We start from the raw sequence: 22976 nt of genomic DNA on the forward strand, positions 1-22976 counted from the left end.
AACAACAAAAAGTTTAATATCGGTTTTCCTTATAACAGTGTTGAAGTTACAAGTGATATTCGGTATCCTTGTACACGTAATCCTCGTTATCCAACGTTTCACTTTATAACGAACAGCATATCCAACCCTTTACAATGCAAGCGCAAAGGCCGTTTTTCCTGATGCCTGAATGCGTTATCCAACGCTCACCACCACTGATTAACATTATTTATTTATAAAATATTTTACCAGGAAGTAATACATTGAGAGTTACCTCTCGTTTTCAAGTATGTCCTGGGCACAGGGTTAAGACAAATAATACATGGTTACAAATAGTTACATAAATGAACAGGGTATACATTATATACAAGACATTGCATGCACAGTTAAAGAAAATATATATTATGAGCGTATGAAACGGTTACAGACCAGATTAAAATGTGGGACAGCCTTAGATTTGAAAGAACTTAAACTGGTGGTGGATGTGAGTCTCTGGTAGGTTGTTTCGGTTTTGGGGTGCATGGTTAGAGAAGGAGGAATGGCCGGATACTTTGTTGAGCCTTGGGACCATGAACAGTCTTTTGGCGTCTGATCTCAGGTGGTAGGTGCTGCATGTGGTAGGGGTGAGGAGCTTGTTCAGATAGCTGGGTAGCTTGCCCAGAAAGTATTTGAGGGTGAGACAGGAAAGGTGAACTTTGCGCCTAGACTCTAGTGATGACCAATCTAGTTCTTTGAGCATTTCGCAGTGATGTGTGTTGTAGTTGCATTGGAGAACAAAACGACAAATTGAATTGTAGAGGGTGTCAAGTTTGCTAAGGTGGGTTTGAGGAGCCGAGCCATATACTATGTCTCCATAGTCAATAATTGGCATTAGCATCTGCTGTGCAATACGCTTTCTGACCAGGAGGCTTAGGGAGGATTTGTTCCTGTAAAGTACCCCTAGTTTGGCATAGGTCTTTGTTGTCAGGGTATCAATGTGCATCCCGAATGTTATGTAGCAGTCAAACCATATGCCCAGGTATTTAAAACTAGTGACAGGGGTGAGGGTGGTGTTAGCGTTGGTTCTAATCTGGAGCTCAGTCGCTGGAAGCTTTAAAAATTTAGTCTTGGTCCCAAATACCATTGTTACAGTCTTGTTAGTGTTTAAAAACAGTTTGTTTTGGGAAATCCAGTTTTCGAGTCTGAAAAAGTCAGACTGACGTATGTGTTGAAGGTCAGAGAGGCTATCTATGGCTGTGTGCATATAGGATTGTGTCATCTGCATACATGTGTATTGAGGTTTCCTTCCAAGCTGTGGGAAGATCATTAATGAACACTGAGAAGAGTAGGGGCCCCAGAACAGAGCCTTGCGGGACACTACAGGTGATATCCAGGGGGTTGGAGTTAGAGCTTGGGATGGACACATGTTGGGATCTACCTGATAGGTAGGACTGAAACCAGTTTAAAGCATGCTTCCCTATTCCATAGCTCTGGAGTTAGTTAAGCAGGATAGCATGATCAACTGTATCAAAAACCTTTGCATAATTTAGGAATACTGCACCAGTGAGTTGTCCCCGTTCCATTCCACACTGGATTTCATTGCAAACTTTTAGCAGTGTAGTTACGGTGGAGTGTTTGGGGCGAAAGCCAGATTGGAATTGGCTGGCTAGGGAAATTTGTCTTGGTATAGTAATCGCTTAATTGGGAGTGGACACATTTTTCCATGACTTTGGATAGAATTGGGAGAAGTGAGATTGGCCTGTAGTTTGAGACAGTGTTTTTGTCCCCACGTTTGAAGATTGCGACAACTCTGGCAGTTTTCCAGGTCTTAGGGATATGGCCTGCAGACAGGATAGAGTTGACTATGGAAGCAATTGGTTTGGCAATGGCTGGGGCACCAAGTCGTAGGAACCTAGCTTGTAGCAAGTCAGGTCCATATTGGCTGCTTAGTTTTAATTTGAGGAGCACTTGTGTAATCTCCTCTTCAGATACTGGGTCAAATTGAAAATTGTGGGCAGTGTTGGGAGGTGGTGGGGCTATAGGGGTACTCCCAGGATGAGATTCAGGTTTGTGGTTTGGGCTGCGTTTCGCTAATAAGTTAGTGGCACACCCCACAAAGTAATCATTGAATGCATTTGCAATGTCAGTGGGTTTTGTCAGAGTAATATCCCCCTTAGTTATATTACTTGGTCGTTGATGGTTAGAAGGCTGGAATATATTGTTGATAACCTTCCAGAAGTTAGCTGGGTTTGATGTATTCTGGTGGAGATTGTCAGAGTAATATTGTGCTTTTGCATGCCTTGTTTGCCTTGTGCACATGTTCCGCAGGCATCTGTAGTGATTGAGATCCTTGGTAGTGCAGTTACTTTGTAGCTTTTCCAAAAGGTATCCCTGAACTGGTCAGTTGTAACCCATGGAAGGTGGCCCCCCCGTACCCTTATTTTGGGACTCGCTTTACAACGGTTTCACTATCCAACGCTACTTCCAGAACGGATTCTGTTGGATAACAGAGGACAGCCTGTACTTTACCGCATGTTGATTGTCACAACAAAGTTGTGGGTTGTTTTACTTTCATTTGTCATGATCAAATAAATCAGTTTTTTTTTGTTTGTTTTTTCCCTCCATGTTTAGAATATGCAACCAAAACTTACCACGAGAAACATCCTCCCTTTTTAATGGTGAAACAAAAATGGAAGAAACAAAAATGGAAGAAACAAATTTATTTCTCAGTGCAATGTCCCACAGTGATAAGGGGAGTTTGGGTTTCGGCCTAACAGAAAAGCCTTCCGTTTCTTTTTCACCTGCATCAAGCTTTTCCTCCTGGTCTAACCAAACGAATAACGAAAAAGGGAAAACAGAAAATTTCTTTGAGGCCTTTACAACGCCTTCAACAGTGTTCCCGAAGGGCTTTGAGTTTCCAGCGGATAGCTTCCATGAGAAAGGCGCGCTTTCTGTAATAGATTCATCAACTTCTATCAGAAACGTGGAAGAAACTAAACAAAATGAACACCTCCGTGCAAAACTCAGTACAGCAAAAGCATCCTATGCTAGCAGCTCGACTAAAAGTGAGGGTGGTAAGTGTGCATCAGGTTTTCGGTATCCAATGGCATTTCACACTTTGCATGCATTTTTTACTTTTTTATTTTTATATCTATAGCTTGTTTTTTAAAGTTTCACGGGGGGAGGGGAAAACAATAGTTGGGAGGGATACAGAAAAGTAAAATGGGGAAGTGGTGTGGGTGCAGGAGGTACAGTCCAAATCAATTTCAATTTGCAATTAACATTTTGTAGAGACGGGAAAAAATCAACATCAAATATTTGTAAAATAACAATACTATACTCTGGATTGTTGAATTCTTAAAGCAAGGGTGCGCAAACTGGGGAGGGGGTTGCGTGAGGCCTCTGCAACGTCACTTACCGGGATTCAGAGGCTTGGTGTGATGCGTCGCCATGGCAACGTGGCGTCAAATGACACCACAAGACCCCGGCGTAAGGGCCACAGCTCAAATAGTTGGCACACCCCTGCCTTGGCATAATTGCTTGTGCATTTATGGTTGGGATCCCTGCATATGATCGAAGGCTGCCACACCATTTGGAACTCCACATGTGTCATTCATAAAACTAGATAGTTTTTCCATGTGGCAGACAAAACATATCTTTTATTTTGGGAATAGAGGGGATTACATTCTGTTTCCAAACAGAAGCAATCTCACACCTGGTTGCAGTAGCGATATGGCAAACCAACTTGTTTTCCTGTTTGGTTATGCCTGGTAGGTGTCTATTCAGCAACAGAGACCAAGGGAGAAGAGGGATAACTACATTAAGAATTCTCTGAATTCAAAATTTCACCTTCCTCCGGGGAGGATACCTCCCCAGACGTCCACCATATATGTATAAATGACGCTTGTTCTCCACAGCCTTTTGGGCATTTTGAGGGGTAGCCTGGAATAAATCTGGACAATCGTATGGTTAAACACCAATGCATCATCCCTTTCCATGCATTCTCTTTTATGGTGGTGCAAAATATCGTCCCAGTCTTCTGACTTCAGTTCCTGCTCCCATTGGATCATATTTAATTTTTTGTTGGGATGAGGGCGGGGAACTGACAAAATAGCCATATAGATGTGAGATAAGACCAGAGGTGCATCTGTCATGTGAATACACAAATTTAAATTTGGTTGGATGGCTGCATGGGTGGACTTTTTTTGTAAAACGCTTTAAATTGTAAATATTGGAGGAATTCTGAATTTGGTATTTTTTCTCTTGAATTCAACTGTTTTAGGTTTAGATCAGGGCCCAGATCTGAGTCTTGATATCCCAGCATTTGTCCAGTTAATAAACCTCTCTTTTGTCTGGCCTGGTATAAATCCAGGGTGGTTGAGAAAGAGGGTCATTTAAGGAGTTACATGTTTGTTAAACCGTATTTTATCCATATGGAGTCCCATACATTTTAGGGAACGGGCTATTGTTGGACTAAGTGGATTGGTGTAGATGGTCCACCTTAAAGGGAGACATAACAGTTTGAGCTCTACCAGGGAGGCCAGGGATGATTCTAAAAATACCCATCGTCTGAGTGAAGGGCTACAATGCCATAATACTAATTTGCTGAGTTGGGCTGCTTGTAGTAAGGAAGTATACACGGTAGTCCTAGGCCTCTTGCTTTATTGGGGATGGTAAGAACGTGTTTTTTTTTTAATCTGGATTTCCCTCCCCCCTTCAGGCTGAAGACCCGCTGCACGCATCCTTGCTTGCCGGCGGCACGTGAAAGTCACTGCACCTCTATCTGCGGTCTGCAGTTGACTTTTTTGGCGCGGGGGGAGCGTGGCCAAAACGGGTCGGGGGGGTGCAGCCATTGAACCCGGGGAGGGGTGGAGGAGGGTAAGGGTGATGACGCAGAGGTTGTGGGTCCGGGAGGCTGTGGGTCCAGGAGGAGAGGGATAGATTGCACACTTCCCTCCCGTAAGTCCCCTCCTTCCCTCCTCATTGGCTGACTCGTGCACCACGTGACGCATCAGCGCTTCTTACATAGTTACATAGTAGATGAGGTTGAAAAAAGACGTACGTCCAAGTTCAACCTATGCTAAATTTAGACAACAGACACTTTATCCTATATCTATACTTATTCATTGATCCAGAGGAAGGCAAACAAAAAAACCCAGTCACATATCGTCCAATGATATCTCATAAGGGGAAAAATAAATTCCTTCCTGACTCCAAGAATTGGCAATCGGATTAATCCCTGGATCAACATCCTTCCCATGTATACTTATTTGGTATATCCCTGTATACCTTTCCCATCTAAAAAGATGTCCAACTTTTTTTGAATAAATCCATTGTATCTGCCATCACAGTCTCCATGGGTAATGAATTCCACATTTTAACTGCCCTTACTGTAAAGAACCCTTTCCTTTGTTGCTGGTGAAATCTCCTTTCCTCCAACCTTAAGGGATGGCCCCAAGTACTTTGTACTGCCCGTGGAATGAACAGTTCTTTTGAAAGCTCCTTGTATTGTCCCCGAATATATTTGTATATAGTTATCATATCCCCTCTTAGACGCCTCTTTTCTAATGTAAAAAAATCTAATTTAGCTAGCCTCTCCTCATAAGTTAGATTGTCCATCCCCTTTATTAATTTGGTGGCTCTTCTCTGCACTCTCTCTAGTTCCATAATGTCTTTTCTTAGGATTGGTGCCCAAAATTGTACTCCATATTCAAGGTGTGGTCTTACTATTGCTTTATAAAGGGGCATAATTATGTTTACTTCCCTTCCATCCGTTGCCCGTTTGATGCAAGATAAGATCTTGTTTGCCTTTGCAGCTACTGCATGACTTTGGGCACTATATTACTAGGCCTGCTGTCTACAAGCACTCCTAAATCCTTCTCCATCAAGGATTCCCCCAATATATCTCCATTTAATTTGTAAGTCGCCTTTTTATTCTTGCATCCCAAATGCATAACCTTACATTTATCTGTATTAAACCTCATCTGCCATTTATTTACCTGCCCACATTTCCAGTCTCTCCAAGTCCTTCTGAAGAGAAATTACATACTGCTCTTATTCTACTACCTTACACAATTTAGTATCAACAAAGATGGAGACTTTGCTCTCGATGCCAACCTCGAGGTCATTAATAAACAAGTTAAGCAGTGGTCCCAGTACCGATCCCTGAGGTACTCCACTCACGACTTTAGCCCAACCTGAAAAAGTTCCATTTATGACAACCCTCTGTTGTCTGTCCTTTAACCAGTTTTCAATCCAGGTGCATATATTATTACCGAGTCCAATTTTCTTTATTTTGTACACCAACCTCTTGTGTGAAACCGTATCAAAAGCCGTTGCAAAATCTAAGTAGACCACATCAACTGCATTACCCTGGTCTAAATTCCTACTTGCCTCCTCAAAGAAACAAATGGGGTTAGTTTGGCAAGATCTATCCTTCATAAATCCATGCTGACTATTACTAATAATTTTGTTTTCCATTAGGTATTCCTGAATATTATCCCGTATTAAATCTAACACAACTAAGTGACAAGATAGGTCACTAAAAGTCCCTACAAACTGCACTCATCACATGAATATAATATAGTACACATAAAGTACCAGTATATTAACTAGTACCAATAGTATGCAAGTAAATACAGACCAATTGGGAACCTCCCACACAACCTAAACTATGGCACGACAAACAAATATATATATAAATTTATTACATGATAAAATATGACGACATGCATAAAACGACAACTAAATACCAATAATTAAAAAAGATCCCCTAGTGGGCGAGACGGAGAATGTATGGTGAGTGTGGGTGTTAATATGAACCTATACTAATAGCCCATAGAAATATATATGGAGTTAGGGTTCAAAATATAATAACACGGCTAATAGCCTCACCAAAACATCATGCACAATAGCAGCATCTAATCAGAGGGTAATCCCACACTGCTAGAGATAAAGCATACCCAAAGGAGACATTAATATGTCACAATTTAGTTGGTAAGTATTCATATGATGGTATGAAATGGGTACAGTAGGGTTAAGTATACACTCAAATAAATATATCCCAAATGTTGCTGGTAGATAAGTATGTGGGATACAGGTAACCTGCAGAGGAACAGGAGATATTCGACCTGATAGTTGGTACTGTAAGGACACCAGTGTGGTAGATGTCCTATGTGTATAATATTCCTCCGTGTCTCTCCGCAATAGGAGCTGCATGCACGCTCCGCCGTGTCCCACGTGACCGTCAAGGTGATGTCACTCTAACCCTGTATTAAACCTTCAAGTAGTTTCCCCACTATTGAAGTCAGGTTTAAAGGTCTGTAATTTCCCAGGTTGTGATCTAGCTCCCTTTTTAAATATAGGCGCCACATATGCTTTACGCCAATCTTGTGGTACTGAGCCTGTGGAAATGGAGTCCTTGAATATTAAATATAATGGTATGGCTATTACTGAGCTTAACTCCTTGAGAACTCTTGGATGTATGCCATCGGGGCCAGGTGCCTTATTTAATTTCATTTTTTCAAGTCGCTTATGAACTTCTTCCTCAGTTAACCAATTGTTCATTAATATGGAGGTTGTGGCTTCCTCCTGCGGCACTACTATTGAACTTTATTCTTTCCTGGTAAACACAGAGGCAAAGAATTTGTATACCTCTGCTTTTTCCTTTTCTCCAATCTGCCTACCCATCTCACACTGAAAGGGTCCTATATTTTCTTTTCTCATTTTTTTGTTATTAAGGTACTTAAAGAACTTTTTAGGGTTGACCTTACTTTCTATTGCGATCCTTTTTTCACTATCCATTTTTGCTAATTTGATTGCCCTTTTGCAATTTTTGTTACATTCCTTATTCTGATACGATGTCTCCGTCCCTTCTGACTTAAAGAATCTAAACGCCTTCCTCTTCTTGTCCATTTCCTCCCCTACCTGTTTATTTAGCCACATTGGTTTTGACTTATTTCTTTTATACTGATTACCCAAGGGTATACACTGATAAGTGTGCTTTTCTAACAATGTTTTAAAGACTGCCCATTTATCTTCTACATTTTTCCCTGCAAAAACATCATCCCATTGTATTACTACTAGATTAAACCTCCGTTTATTAAAATCTGCCTTTCTAAAGTTTAAGGTCTTTGTTGAACCCAAGTAATCTGTTTTTTGATAATTTATTTCAAATGAGACCGTTATGATCACTGTTACCCAAATGTTCCAGGCTTGAATATTTTATTACTTCTACATTGTTTGATATGACCAAATCCAGAACTGCCCCTCTCCTGGTTGGTTCCTCAATTTGGGTCATATAATTGTCTTTAAGCACCCCCAAAAACCTGTTTCCTTTTGTTGTAACGCTAATCTCATTGCCCCAGTCTGTCTGGATAATTAAAATCCCCCATTATGCAAACATGACCCAGTTTTGATGCCTTCGCCATTTGCAAAAGTATTTTAGCTTCCTCAATCACACAGATATTTGGTGGTTTATAGCATATTCCCACAAACATTTTCTTTATACTTTTACCTTCACTGCTAATTTCTATCCACAAAGTCTCTACATTTTCATCATTCCCTTCATAGACATCATCCCTTTATAATTTTTTTTAGATCCGGTTTAACATATAAACATACTCCACCTCCCCTTCTATTTGTTCGATCCTTCCGAAAAAGGGAATAACCCTCTAAATTAACTGTCCAGTCATGAGTTTCATCCCACTATGTTTCAGTAATGCCTATGATATCATACTGCTCCCTTGCAGCTATTAATTCAAGCTCCCCCATTTTATCTGTCAGGCTTCTTGCATTAACAAGCATGCATTTAAGTTTTTTTCAGCCTGTACTATTATCTTATCTGCTCCTTCCTTTCTGCTCCCACTTGGTTTAGTCTTTAGAAGTTTTCTAGTATTATCTGTATTTACTATGGGTGTCTCACTGCTTGTCAAACTCGCACTTGCCCCCATTCTACCTCCATACTACCTTGTATCCTCCTCCTATTCCATTTAGTTCATTATCTGTTTCATTCCCCTCCCCCCTCCATCCTAGTTTAAAATCTCCTCCAACCTTTTTAGCATTCTCCCCCCTAGCACAGAAGATCCCTCGTCATTGAGGTGCAATCTGTCCCTAGAATATAGATGGCACCTCCCAGAAAAGGAGTCCCAGTGCTCTAAAAACCCAAACCCCTCCTTCCTGCACCACTTTCTTAGCCATGCATTAAGCTCCCTGATCTCTGACTGTCTATCTGCAGTAGCGCATGGCACTGGTAGTATTTCAGAAATTGGAGGTCCTTGCCTTAAGCTTTTGGCCTAGATCCCTGTAATCATTTTTTAGGACCCTCCATCTTTCTCTAACTTTGTCATTGGTGCCAACGTGTTCCAAGACCGCCGGGTCAATCCCAGCCCTCCCCCCCCCCCCCCCCCAACAATCTGTCTACCTGATCCACAGAAGCTTGCAGCATCGTCCTGCTGACGCATTACAGCACGCAGTCAGCCATGTCGGAAGGAGCCAGCGGGGACCTCCAGGAAAGGAGCTGGTGGCCCGCGGCCGCGCGCGGGTCCTTAGCCATAGTTGTGGAGAGATGTGATCTCTTCCGTCACTATTGGGATAGGTAGGGTCTGGAAAAAGTACAGCAGGCATGGTAAAAAATGCATCTTTTTACAATGAATTCTTCCTATCTATAATATATTATAGTTAGCCCATGTCTTTATCATCCCTGAGTTTTAAAAATGTTGGGGTTATTGTCACGGTATAGAGTTAGTCTTTTTGGAATGGGAATTCCTAAATATTTAATAGCCATTGGTTACCATTCAAAATTAAGGGCGATGAGTTGGACCATCTCTTTTGGTAAATTTTATATTGAGGTCCTCTGATTTTACGGTTTATTTTGAACCCTGACAACTTATTGAATTGTAATAGGATGAAAGAACAGGTTAGGGAGGGTGGTCAAAGGTTTAGCGAGCGCGAGGATAACATCCGCAATAAGTGCAATCTTCTAGGTCTCGTCTTTTTACCCGTATTCCAGAAATGTTGGGCTTGTCTCTTAGCGGCCAGGGGTTCCATGCAGAGAGCGAACAATACAGGGGATAGGGGACAGCCCTGTCTATTCCATTGTTTTTAGGAAATATGTGAGGGGGTGGGAGGGGAAGCCTTGGGAAATTACTCTTGCTGTGGAGGTGATGCATAGGGCCTGTATTGCTTTCAGAAAGGGGCCCTCTAGGCCAAAGGCCTTCTCGGCCTCCAAACTCGGTACCATTGATGGTATATTATTTTTAGAGGCAAATGCAACCAAATCAATAATTTGTCTTCTATTATCCGTTGCCTGTTTTTCAGGCACCAATCCCACTTGGTCTGGGTGAATCAGGGAGGGAAGAATCTCGTTCAGTCGGTTAGCCAACATTTTAGAGTACATTTTCAAATCGGAGTTAATTAGGGAAATTGGTCTGTAAATTGTGCAATTTGTAGGGTCTTTACCTTCCTTAAGGATCCGAGCTATAGATACCTGGAGCATAGTACTCAGGAAATGGGAGTTTGAGAAAATAGAGTTGAACATGGTCAACAGGTGGGGGGCTAGAATATGGTAGAATTTTTTTGTAGTATGTTAGAAAAACCATCAGGGCTCGGGCGCTTTCGAGGGTTTAAGATTTTTAATAACTAAAGTTATTTCAATGTGATTTCCTAAGCAAATTTGGATTTCTCTATGGGGGAAATGGTGGGTAATTTAGCTGCATTTAGAAATTCTGAAAGCTGTGTTGAACTCTGTTTACTTTGCATAGTTTTGTTGTCACACTTTGCTTTATGGTAGCCTCATTAAAAAAAGGTGTATACATCATCTAATATGCTAAAGAAAATAATTTAAAATTGATTTAGACTTTATTTTCTACTCCGTAATCAGAATGTAGGCTGGTTTCATTTGTGTCATTGTTGACTGAGCAATCTGAGGCTGTGGTGTGGTGAGACTCCTTCGCAATCATTTGCATCACATAGAATAACACTAAAGCAGTCTTATTCCGTAGCGTTGTAGTGAAACACTGCATAAGTAAGGCAAGAAGAATAACATGAGTGTCCAAGTTAATTCACAAACTTGGTAACTGCTTAGACGAGAAATGTAATAAAAGTAGATGCTTATTTACTGTAGTAAACAATATAGAATAAAATGGTACAGAACCATGTGCCAGATGAATCAGTTGGTTGTCACATTGGGTACCATACACCCCCAATACCTGAGCTACTACACAAGCAATTCACATCAAGACTATTCAGAAACGTGCATACTCAATGCTTTGGTTTTTAGCAATTTATTTCTCTGTCTCCCTTTAGAAATTCTATTTGTTTTTTTTTTGTTGGAAAATAAGCTACAAAAGACTATTGTTAAATGTTTTCTTTACATGCAGTTCCATATTAACATGTTTCATTCTGTGCTGATAATATCCTGATAGTGTATTCTTGGTGGTTCACAATATAAACATGGGGTGTTTTATTTTTCTCCCAGTTACATATCCCAAGTCTATATTGTTGGATGCACAAAAACTGAAAAGGTTGCAGCAGAGCGGAGATTGTTTTGTACAAGACGGCCCCTGCAATGACATTGCACCTCAGCTTCACAAGTGTAGAGAGTGTCGTCTGGACCGCTTTGGTCGGAGCAACGAGCAACGTGACTCTGCCGTCTTCTGCAGGTTCTTCCACTTCCGAAGGTAAGCTATTCTCAGCCACTATGTTTCTACAGAAACAAAGGGCTTCAGGTATCGCATACAAGCAAAGTGTAACCATCCCCATATAATGTTTGTGTTGGCTTCTAAGTGGTTGGAGAAATATCTCTGGTTGTCTGAGACCTGTAACATCTTTGCAGACTTGAGAACAATAGTACCATAATAGTGCTGAAATAAAATGTGGAAGATGTATAAAACATTGTAAGGGTGTACAGTACCTACATCCACACCTTCCCTACCTATGTTTTATTACCATTATTATAATTTTTGAGGTTTCGGGTTATTTTTGTAGATACGGTCCTGGAACATATATCTAGATTAGATTATCTCTATAAATTTATAGCTGGTACATTGTGTGTGCTATACATTTTCACGCGTACATTTGCATACAAATAAAATGAAACTAATGATTACCTTCTTTCAAGGTTACATTTCAACAAACACGGATTGCTGCGGGAAGGAGGTTTCTTAACACCCAATAAGTATGATGCTGAAGCCATCAACCTGTGGCTGCCCGTGGCCAGCAATGTTGTGGGGCTTGATCTGGACACGGCAAAGTATATCCTGGCAAATATCGGTGACCACTTCTGCAAACTAGTAATGTCTGAAAAGGAAGTCATGGCTTCAGTAGACCCACAAAGTAAGACCTCCTCCATTACATTGCATAGTTCTTTGTTTTGTGTGTACTTTGGCTATGAAGATGTATCAGTCATGTAACTAAAACATTTTTCAGTGGCTTATTTCTCTTAATGTTTTAAGTTCATATAAACGGTGTGTAGTTTTACCATGAAAATTTACCATCTCCGGGAAATGCAGAGATTCTTTAAGATATAAGCAAAAGTGAGCACTGCCAATCAAAAGGTGGTAATACTAAATAGAAAATTGTAATCAAAATGTTTTGTATTAGATGTCGGTCTTGCACCATTAAAATGGTATCGTCAGATGCTATTATAAATAACTTGTTCAGTGAACGCAGAATTACTTAATTTCACGTATTGTACGTCCATAAAGATGGCGGTCTTGTTAAAGTGCTTCTTGATAAAGTGCCCGTATCGCACGAAACGCGTAGAAGGTTTGCAACCCTCTATTTTATGGCCTCACAATAAAAGATTTTTTTGCCAGACCTTCTCTTCATCCTCTTTGGCTGTGCGCTGCACACACACTGCATTGTGTTTTTTGGCCTGCCACCTGTAAAGTGAGATCTCCAGTGCAAGTGAAGCTTACTGGGGAAACACATACAAGTACACTCAGGCCCATATTGATCATTAGTTAGGCATAAAATGCTTGCTTGCAAGCTACAGTAATTAGGCGAGAGTCCTGCTATTGTGGAAGAGGAAGTGTAAAATAACTTGTCCTTGTTCGTATAGGCTGTGAAATTGCAACAAAGGCCTTTCATAGAGAATAACCTTCATAGTGTATGGATTTATTTTGCTATTGGCATGTGCCAACAATGTTTGCCTGCCCCGGTCCACTGCAGGAGGTCACTCGCCCATTACGGGGGCTGGCACAGCAACGACATTTGAATGTCTTCACAAGCAGAACTGTCAGTCGCTACTCTGCTTACTAAAGTTGCGGCCCACACTGCCCTGTAATAGAGCTGTTGAGGGAATTATGGGGCATGACATCGACAAAGTGAGCAGTGATTGAAAACTGCTTCCAAAGATGTTTTTCAGATACTTTATTTTCAGCACCACTCGTCACACACAGTTCTCCACTCGAACAGGCCGAGAAGTGGGGGAGGGGGAGTAGTTTGTAATCCGGTCCTTTAGCTACTTTATTTCATCCAACTAAACTGAGAAATCCATTCTGTTATAGCATTGACAGTTTGTAATGCACATAGTCTTTTGGACTCACCTTTCAGAAGTCTAGAAATGTGGGTGACTAACTTTTGACATGTCATTTTTTTTTATTTCTCCCCCGGTCTTTCAGAACAAGTAGCTTGGAAGCGTGCTGTGCGAGGGGTTCGTGAAATGTGTGATGTTTGCGACACAACCATTTTCAACCTTCACTGGGTATGTCCCAAGTGCGGGTTTGGTGTTTGTATGGACTGCTACAGGATGAAAAAGAAGAGCTTAAGCCATGGTAAGAATCAACCTTCAACCATGAAAATAGTTTGCCACGACTGTATATATTAGCGAGGTCTCGCCACCGAAAGCTTTGTGACCGAAGACAAAAATGTATATGTATTCAAGACCGTCCAACTTGGCACCATGTATGTTGCTGTGAGGTATTTGGTGAAAAGAATCCATTAACCGCCCCGCCCCCCCCATGTAACTTTGGAACTGCTCTTGCAATTAAGTGGGTATAATTTGGGGAAAAAATTGTAGAAATCCAGGGTTTAAACAAACCCTTAGAAAATAGTGATATTTTTTCCAATCTGTAAACGGCTGAAATATTTTGTGATCCGAATTAAAAATCTACTTGAACTGACAGTGATATTTTTAACAGTTTAAAACTAGGAGATTGGTTTTCTTTAAAGAGAAAAAAGTAAAGTCAATATTTGTCACGGTAGCTTATGACAAGATATAATGAACACCAAATATCTGGGTTGAACTGAACGAGGCTTAGATATGATAAAATATAATGTATTCCTTAAATAAGGTGAACACATCAATATAGTACAATTAACAGACAAGAAGATAACACTTACTTAGGGTTGGGGAATGGAGAAGTATCAGCTAGCAATTCTCCATCAATCCGGTGACATTCCAGGTGGAATCAGAAGCACAACTCCAGCAATCCAGTGACATTCAAGATGGTATCAGAAGCACAGCTAAAAACTGTAGGGTTGACACAGTTTATATACCTGTGCAACCCTATTCTTAACATTGAACACAGCCTATTGGTGAACAATTCTGTATTCACTCTCTAATGTGGAGATACAGACTAACCCATGCCCTCAGGTAACAATTAGACTGGCAGAGTTTGTTGATTGACTAATACTTAATCCCTAGACATTGGGTAACAATCAAGGCTTTTACTTTTTGATCGCCGTGCTTAGGCTACTCAGCCGTCTGCCCTTCATGACTTATTAGCCTAGCAAATGGCGTCTGCATTTTCAGAACAGATCCAAAATAAAATACATATACACTTTAATATCTACACATATTAATAAGTTCCATTCTGGTGGGCTCAGTGGGTCGACCTTTGCCAGTTTTTAATGCCTACAGATACTCCACATATTGGCCAAATATGAACTCTCTGCGACCTCCAGAACTGGAGATACAGAAATGCACTTTAAAACATTAAAATACATGCTTATAATGAAACATGGGAACAGGGGAACATACATTTTCAAGGTACAACAAGGTGCAAACCTCATCCCTGGACCGCAGTCTCTCTGGTGAGGTCAGGGGGTGGCCATATGGGGTGCAACCCCTTTAATACCGGGCCACCCCCTTTCTCCCTCTACAATATTGAGTTTCTTTTTTTACCATTCCTCCTCCCCCTTGTAATTATATATATTTTTTTAAATTTCAAACCCTTTTCCTCCCCCCACCCCCCTGTAATATTAATTTGTTTTGCAATGAAAGTTCAGGGATGGAGTTAAATAGATGGAAACACACCTTGTCACCATTTAATGATGAGGTATCCTTTTACTGCTCCACAAATAGACTTTAATAAATGATGTAAATACTTGGCAGTGAAACAGTTAACATGTTAAAACTAGATAAAGAACAAGTATTTTAGACCAAGTTTCTCTTGTGAAGGATCAGAGTAACTGAAATTGCAGAAAATTGGACTGTCTAAATAAAAATGGCAACCTTTAAAAAGCACGCGAAAAATGCTGTTACATTTTTAGCATTAAACTGCTCGAGTTTGAAGTATCTCATCAGGATGGAAAAGGAAGACAAACTAATATTTAAAAAATTGCATTTACTTGAATAGAACTTCACCCCATCCTAATAAAAACAATTTGTATTAACCAAACCGTAAAATGATGTATTAACTTTCAGACGACGATGGAACTGAAGCCTTCTCATGGTTAAAATGTGTTAAAGGACAGTTACATGAACCGGAAAATCTAATGCCTACGCAAATTGTCCCAGGGAAAGGTAATGTACGTGTTTTTGTTTTTAACCCACGCATTGCCCATTTCCCGTTGGGTTTTTTCAACTCCGTTTGCCATTCTAAACTCCCATACTCCTCCATCCCGTGGTTTCTGATGTGCATGTCCCCGTGCATTGATGCAGATTTTGAACATTGCTGTGGTGTGTGACACTCTTGCTTAGTTCTGTCTCTGTTTTGCAGCTCTTTATGATGTTGGTGACTTAGTTCATTCTGTTAGAGGAAAGTGGGGAATAAAATCAAATTGTCCATGCTCCAGTAAGCACCGAAAGCCTTTATCCAAACCGTCTTTGAAGGAAGATTCAAAACAGGTATGTTGTGTAATTTGACTTCTCTACGTTGCATTTTAAAAATGATAATCTATGGCAAGGAGTTCATGCCCTAAAGAGCTTTTGTATTGGCTCCTGTCTAAGGTGAGGTAAGAAGACACTTGTGTTTGAATAAATAAAACTGCTTTTTTACAGAGCACTACTTCTGGGGCTGAGTACACAAATGGAATGAATCTACAACCTTCTACGTTTACTGAACTAGATCCGGTAGCAATTTGCAGTAAAACACCTTCAGCCTTTGGGCCTTTAAGTTGGCTGACGAACCTGCCAAACACGAATGTGAACAAAGAAAACAAGGGTAAGATTTCGGGATTGTGGAAGTCTGATTTAATGGGAGGAAAGGCACTGGAAACATTCCCCACCCCCCACCCTATATCCATCACCCAGTTTTAAGTGTCATTCATGCGAAATGCAGCCTACATTCCAGTTGTGCTCAGAACATTAAAAATGTCAGTAGATCCCATTCACGTTGCTGTAGGATCCAGGTTTTCTCTCAAACCACTAAACAAAAGGAAAAGTTCCCTAAAAAAAAGAAATTTTAAGTTGATGTTTTGGACCCTGTCCTGGAAATTATTGCGACTTTACCTCTAATACTTTCCACTGATTGACTTTTACTGCGTAGATTAATAATTTTATTAAATTAGGGGCAAGGAATAAGGGCAACACACAATACTGAACCTGCTGCCCTCCAAGGTATGTAATCTGCCTTATTCTGTTTTTTTTGTGGGGATAGAGATTTGAGCTGAAATTACATGAAATACTTGGTATTAAAAAATTAACAAAAAAGAACTGTTTAGAGGACAAACCTTAAATGCTTTCTCTAACTTTTGGTGGCCATGTTCCTGTAACATATTTATTTTTTACGCTACATTTCTCTTTCCTATAGATAATCTATTCACTTCTATGTTAAAACCGGATAGTAAACCCCTCCCATCGTTTGCTAGTTTTGGAAGACCTGCACCTACTCTCCAGACATTCAACAATTCTATTTTAACACCTATGAGCAGTAATAACTCAGGCTTCTTAAGGAACCTTCTCAATTCCTCTAGTTCCAAGGTAAGAATAGATGGGTTCTTTGAGATCAACGTTTCTTGCTAGTTGAGGAAAACCTTTAAGACTTAATTATTATGTTACGATTACAATTTGTTTAGTTTTGTGTGTAAAATCAAAAAAATTATTAAAATGAAGATACATATTCGTATAAAAATAGTGCATATGGGCAGCTTTTTTTTTTTTTTTTTTTCTCTTTGTAATGTATAGGGAGGCACACAAGTAGTTATGCAACATTGCTAAGGCTTATTGCATGCTATGCTTATTGCTACCATAGTCATTTTGCATAACTTCTGTGGTTCCATTTTTTTCCCCACTACATTATACTATTATAGGCCTTTATTTGGAAAATAGGGATATTGAGTTGGCTTGCACCATGATTTCCTCATTTTTCCTTGTACTCCATGGCATTGGGAGTGCCTCTGTATCCCTTTTTGTATTACTTTTTATTTTAAAGTTTAACTTTAAATGTTCTAATGTCCTTGTTTCTTGATCTGGAAATGTCATTTATTTTCAGCAGGATAATGGTGAGAAGAGCACCCCTAAAATTCTTGATGACATCTTTGCGTCACTGGTACAAACTAAAACCATCACAGACACCACTAAAAAGCCCCATGGACTCCCCATCCAACCCAGCCTTATGGGATTTAATACTCCACACTACTGGCTTTGCGATAACAGATTGCTTTGTCTACAAGATCCCAGCAATAAAAGCAACTGGAACGTGTTCAGGGAATGTTGGAAGCAAGGACAGGTAAATGTCAACATATGAATGTCTTTATTACCCTTAGATTAGTTGCTGTGATACAACTCAACGTTTTGATGCACCTGTTTCTGGACTTCTTGCCATAGGCATGATTTAGATGGAAAAACAGTTTCAATGATTGCTGCAAAAAAATCTTAATACTTTTTTTTTATAAATATATATATACATATACGGTGTGGGCAGGGTAAAATCATGCCTTGGAATCAAATATAATTGTGATATTTCCACACGTGTTATCCAAAACCCTAACCTTAACCCTAATATACAACAAATGTTCCCGGACAGCCCTGGACACACGTGAACTGGCTGTATCGGCGCTTTATCCCTCAGGACATTACTTGTGCTGGTAGCGTTTATCTACTTGACAGTCCATATTCATGTGACCACATTCCTCCAGAGCTCCTCTTTGCCAGTTATCATTACTTTAGCATATATATTTGCCTATAGCTGTTGCCATGTGCGCTGACCTTATTGTCCATTAATCTGACATCCTCTGCTTCAGGGAATGGAGTAACAGGGTATAGGGAAGTACCAGGGGACTACGATCTCCCTGGGAACGGGCCAGTAGAAGGGGACTTCACCCCAAAACATTTGTTGCCGCCCTGGACTTTACCCCTCCCTTTTCCTCACCCCCATTCCCTCCCTTCCCTGTTTCTCTCCCTGTTTCAGTTCATTTAGACTTCTTTAGCTTGTGTTGTGCATCTTGTTCATTTAGACATCAGCAGTCACCATTTAGCTTTTGTATCTTGTGTATACCATTAAATTCTTTTGGCTGATACAGTATAAGCAAATGGATCACTTTGAGTGCCGTGAACATTTGTTGTATATTTATGTTCACTGGGAGGAATTTGGGTCCTTGTTCCCTTGAGCACCACCCCATTAGATTCTCTCAACACGAGTGCTGTCTATAGTACCCTTTTGTCTCCTAACCTTAACCCTGGTCACTTAATGTAACCAGGTATTTGTCGTCATAACTGTGCCCAGGACATACTTGAAAACGAGAAGTAACTCTTAGTGTATTACTTCTTGATAAAACATTTTATGAATAAATAAAGGGGTGAGACCACAGTTGGGTTTGAGACCATAAAACATTGTAAATGAGTATATATATTTTTTTCTCCCAAGCCTGTAATGGTATCTGGGGTGCATCATACGATAAATGTTGACCTCTGGCGACCAGAATCCTTTAGAAGAGAGTTTGGTGATCAAGAAGTAGACCTGGTGAATTGCAGAACGAATGACATTATCACAGGAGCAACTGTTGGTGATTTCTGGGACGGCTTTGAAGACCTTTCAAGTAGGTGGTTGTGTCTAGCAGAACTTGAATGGTTTCATAATTTTGCAAAGAACTGTCTCACTCCCAGATAATAGATTATATATGTAATTGTTCATGTGGGTGCTCTGGGTTACACCTGCACATTCAGTGGGAGAGGGAAAAAAAGACTCAAATACGGGTTCTTTTCAACTGCAGCAGATTCTTCTCTTATCCATGCTACACCAAATCAGGGATAACTCGGTCTCCTAACCCAGGGGTGCGCAAACTTATTTTCATGCGCCCCCCCCGTCTCCTCTCCGGCTCGCGCCCCCTCCCCCCGCACGGCCCCAGCGTCAAATGACGTCGCGAGGTCGTGTGACGTCACATGACCCCGCTGCATCATTTGACGCCGGTTGCCATGGAGACGCGTCGTTGGAACGAACGAAGGTAAGTAAACTAGTCACAGAGGCCTCATGCGATTCCCGGCATTTATTTTAAATGCCTTCGGGGAAGCGCGGAGGCCTCTGTAACACCCGCGCCCCCCACTTTGTGCACCGCTGTCCTAACCCACGAAGCACAACATTTTACATTTTGGACTTTTTACACAAGTGCTACTGACCCTTGATTCAATGTTTATATGTGCAGTTCATTAATACCGTGGCAGCTGCATGTTCTATGCTGAGTGCATCATTGAGCTATGAGGAGATCTTGATCAGTACGAAGCATGTTAGGGATGGGATGATGCATTTGTTTAGGCTCCAACAGTAAATAAAAATACCACTTATTTGAACGTCTGACAGGTTCACAAACCTGCCTTTCCCCATTATCTCTTGGCATGCATGGCTTCCACTGCAGCCAGGGTTTCTAGGTAATGACATGCACATGAGGACTTTCACTTTGCTTATCTGTTTTAAAGCTGCAGACCAAGCAATATTTTACATGTGTTTTATTAATAAATCCATTCTGTACTAAAAGTACTTGTAGCATTATTTTTTTTAAATAGACTATGAATTACATTTTTAATGTATTTTATAACGTTAAAAGCATTTTTTGTTTCTATAGCAACCATTTATAAAGTCACACCCCCTTCCTCTTCTGAAGCAGGCTCTGACACACCCCTTTTTGAGCCCTGCCGCCTCTAGCAGTGCACCAATTGTATCTAGTGACTGCCTGGTCATGTGATTTTCCCCACAGAACTCTGCATCTTTGGTCCCCTTCTGCTGCCCTGACAGCCATTTAGTGAACCCCTGAGCCGAATCTTGCTGATCGATCACATGAGAACAGATCGATCAGCAACTTGGCTACTTATCATTGTGTGGATTGTATCCATGTACACATTAAAGGGGATGATATATAAAACGACAGCTTGGATTGCTGCTTTAACATGGATTCCTATACGCATTGTCCTGATGTTTTTAGGCTCCATAAGAATAACACTGTACACGTATAAACCTACAAATGTGTGATGGATACATAAAATAAACAAAAATAGAACATTCTTTGAACTCTCATTTAAAAAAAAAATGCCTCTTGGTTTCATTCCAGCTTTTGAGGATTGCTTGCTTCATGAATCATACGTACAAATAATGGCAACCGGTCGCATCCGTGCTCTGAAACTCATCTCTCAATGTGTTAACCCATTCCTGACTGGATTTTGGACCAATCAGTGGTGGGATAAACCGGCTCAATAACATTTTAAATTAGGATTTTAATGCTTTTTTTTTTTTTTAAATGTTCTGTTTTTTCCTGAGCTCATATTGACTCCTAATGCAGAGTCTGAACTTGCATTAAAATTAGATGGCCCTATATCTGGAGCAGGGTTGGCCAACTCCAGTCCTCAAGGGCTACCAACAGGTCAGGCTTTCAATATATCATTGCTTCAGCACAGGTGGCTGTCTTTGACTGAGCGACTGAGCCACCTGTGCAGAAGCAGGACCTGAGGACTGGAGTTGGCTACTCTTGAAATGAAGATACCTATAGCTTGGTTAGGAAAAGTAATTTGATTTTGTTTTTCAGGTCGCCTTAAAACAGATGAGGGGGAGGCAATGGTTCTGAAACTAAAGGATTGGCCCCCAGGGGAAGACTTTAGAGATATGATGCCATCTCGGTACGACTTTTCATACTACTTATAACTGAATTTTTGTATGTGTGATGTTTACTTACACCTTATTTCCTTCAGAAAAACGAGTCTTGCTTGAGGCATTGGAAGCGATTGGAAATTATTTGGCTTTCTTTACAAAGTTAATCTATTCAATAACTCAAAGTTTGCCCCGATATACAAATCCACATGTTTAATCCAAGAGCCACCAAACTTGGCATGCTATCTAAAAAAATCAAAAGGAAGAACGTAGGTGGGGATTTTGGTATGTTTGGCCCATAGCTTTGGGCTGTCCCTGAACGCATTTAGTTTATTTTCACATTTGCTCCCCAGGGTATTTGATTCACTTCAAAGTTTCAATGTAGGTACATATTTGGAGACATAATCTGTCCACAAAGTACCTGTTAATACTTCCAATTTTAAAGCGTTTTTCTTGATTTTAGCTAAATGCCTCACGTTTCCTACTTGCGTTCCACTGCGAACAAAACAAAAAATGTGAATAAAGAGCTTTTTTTGTCATTTTAGCTTTAGTGTAGTCTTTGTGGTTTTCTTGCCATTCCCAATTATATTCTTGACTTGATAGGATGCAATTGGTTACGGTTAGTTTAATTTTAGTTTTTGTTTCAATAGTATTGATTTTTAGATTAGATAAAACATGCTAAGCATTGCCAAACTATTGTTAGAAATGTAAAAAATATATATTAGATTCTCCCTACTTTGGATGGACCACCCCCTCCCCAACTTAGTTTAAACCCGGTTATCTTAACATTTGACTGGCATTTTAATACATTTAGTTTGGTCTATAGTCAATGTAATTGTCTTGTACAGAAAGATTGTCGTGCTCAATGTAAGTGCACTTATTTGTTTTCTCTGAAAACAAAGGATTTATTTTCAGTGGGGCCTTTTTGAAGTCTTAAGTTTTTTTATTTATTTTTTTATTTATTTTTTTATTTATTACTTTTATACAAAACCAGGAAAATGATCCGAGGAAAGACTTTGCCATAAGACAAGTCTTCTTATGAGATTAGATAGATTTTTTTTAAAAAAAAATTTAACATTTAAAATTAAATGTTTTGTTACCTTGAACATTAAATGATTTTAAAATACGGCTTGAAGTTTTGATTTTAGTCTTTTCATGGTGCATATAGTCAACTTAAAATGGCCATAAAGTTAGTGTAAAATGAAGGTAGTAAAAACAATTTTTCAGATACTATTACCTATTGTAGGTGCATATATTTCATATTGGCTTCTATTTGTGTTATCACTGACAGGTTTGAGGACTTGATGAATAATATACCGCTGCCGGAATATACCAGAAGGGAGGGCAAGCTTAACCTTGCCTCCAGGCTCCCAGCCTACTTTGTTCGGCCCGATTTAGGACCCAAAATGTATAACGCATACGGTAAGAAAAACACCATTTATTTGCTTTTATATCTGATGCTGTAACTTCACATTGAGTGGGATTTTTAGCGTGTCCTCCTGTCTGACAGACATGCAGTCGGTTACATTTAATTGTTACTTTTGTAGACCTAAATATATTAACTTTTTTTTTTATTTTACACACAAGGTCAAACTATAGAGTAACGTGGGGAGATCTTTTAAAATAAAAAGAACATATAAACCATTTTCAAATAAAGAGCTTAGAACACAGTTCCATATAGCGGTGCTACAAATAGCTCAGATAACCAAGTGGTCAGAGAGAGAGTCAAATAAAAGTTGCTTGAAGAATCAAACTGAAGTCAAACGACAGGAAATGAAT

The 22976-nt window shown here is 40.0% G+C and overlaps 1 protein-coding gene across 5 annotated transcripts in view; it reads left to right on the forward strand.

Moving 5' to 3' along the window:
• KDM3A (lysine demethylase 3A) overlaps positions 1 to 22976 on the forward strand; it is a 47691-nt gene that overhangs the window by 19842 nt on the left and 4873 nt on the right. For 4 of the 5 annotated variants that reach the window (XM_075571753.1, XM_075571744.1, XM_075571734.1 and 1 more), the window contains exons 11-22: positions 2590 to 3032; positions 11435 to 11636; positions 12077 to 12291; positions 13581 to 13733; positions 15608 to 15706; positions 15903 to 16030; positions 16184 to 16346; positions 16935 to 17104; positions 17616 to 17852; positions 18990 to 19161; positions 21136 to 21226; positions 22489 to 22619. In XM_075571753.1, coding sequence (XP_075427868.1) covers positions 2590 to 3032; positions 11435 to 11636; positions 12077 to 12291; positions 13581 to 13733; positions 15608 to 15706; positions 15903 to 16030; positions 16184 to 16346; positions 16935 to 17104; positions 17616 to 17852; positions 18990 to 19161; positions 21136 to 21226; positions 22489 to 22619 — 2204 coding nt within the window. The remainder of the gene's footprint in view (positions 1 to 2589; positions 3033 to 11434; positions 11637 to 12076; positions 12292 to 13580; positions 13734 to 15607; positions 15707 to 15902; positions 16031 to 16183; positions 16347 to 16934; positions 17105 to 17615; positions 17853 to 18989; positions 19162 to 21135; positions 21227 to 22488; positions 22620 to 22976) is intronic. The other variant, XM_075571761.1, reaches the window with a different exon arrangement.

The sequence above is a fragment of the Ascaphus truei genome, chromosome 1 (genome assembly GCF_040206685.1).
Source record: "Ascaphus truei isolate aAscTru1 chromosome 1, aAscTru1.hap1, whole genome shotgun sequence".
Taxonomy (NCBI): domain Eukaryota; kingdom Metazoa; phylum Chordata; class Amphibia; order Anura; family Ascaphidae; genus Ascaphus; species Ascaphus truei.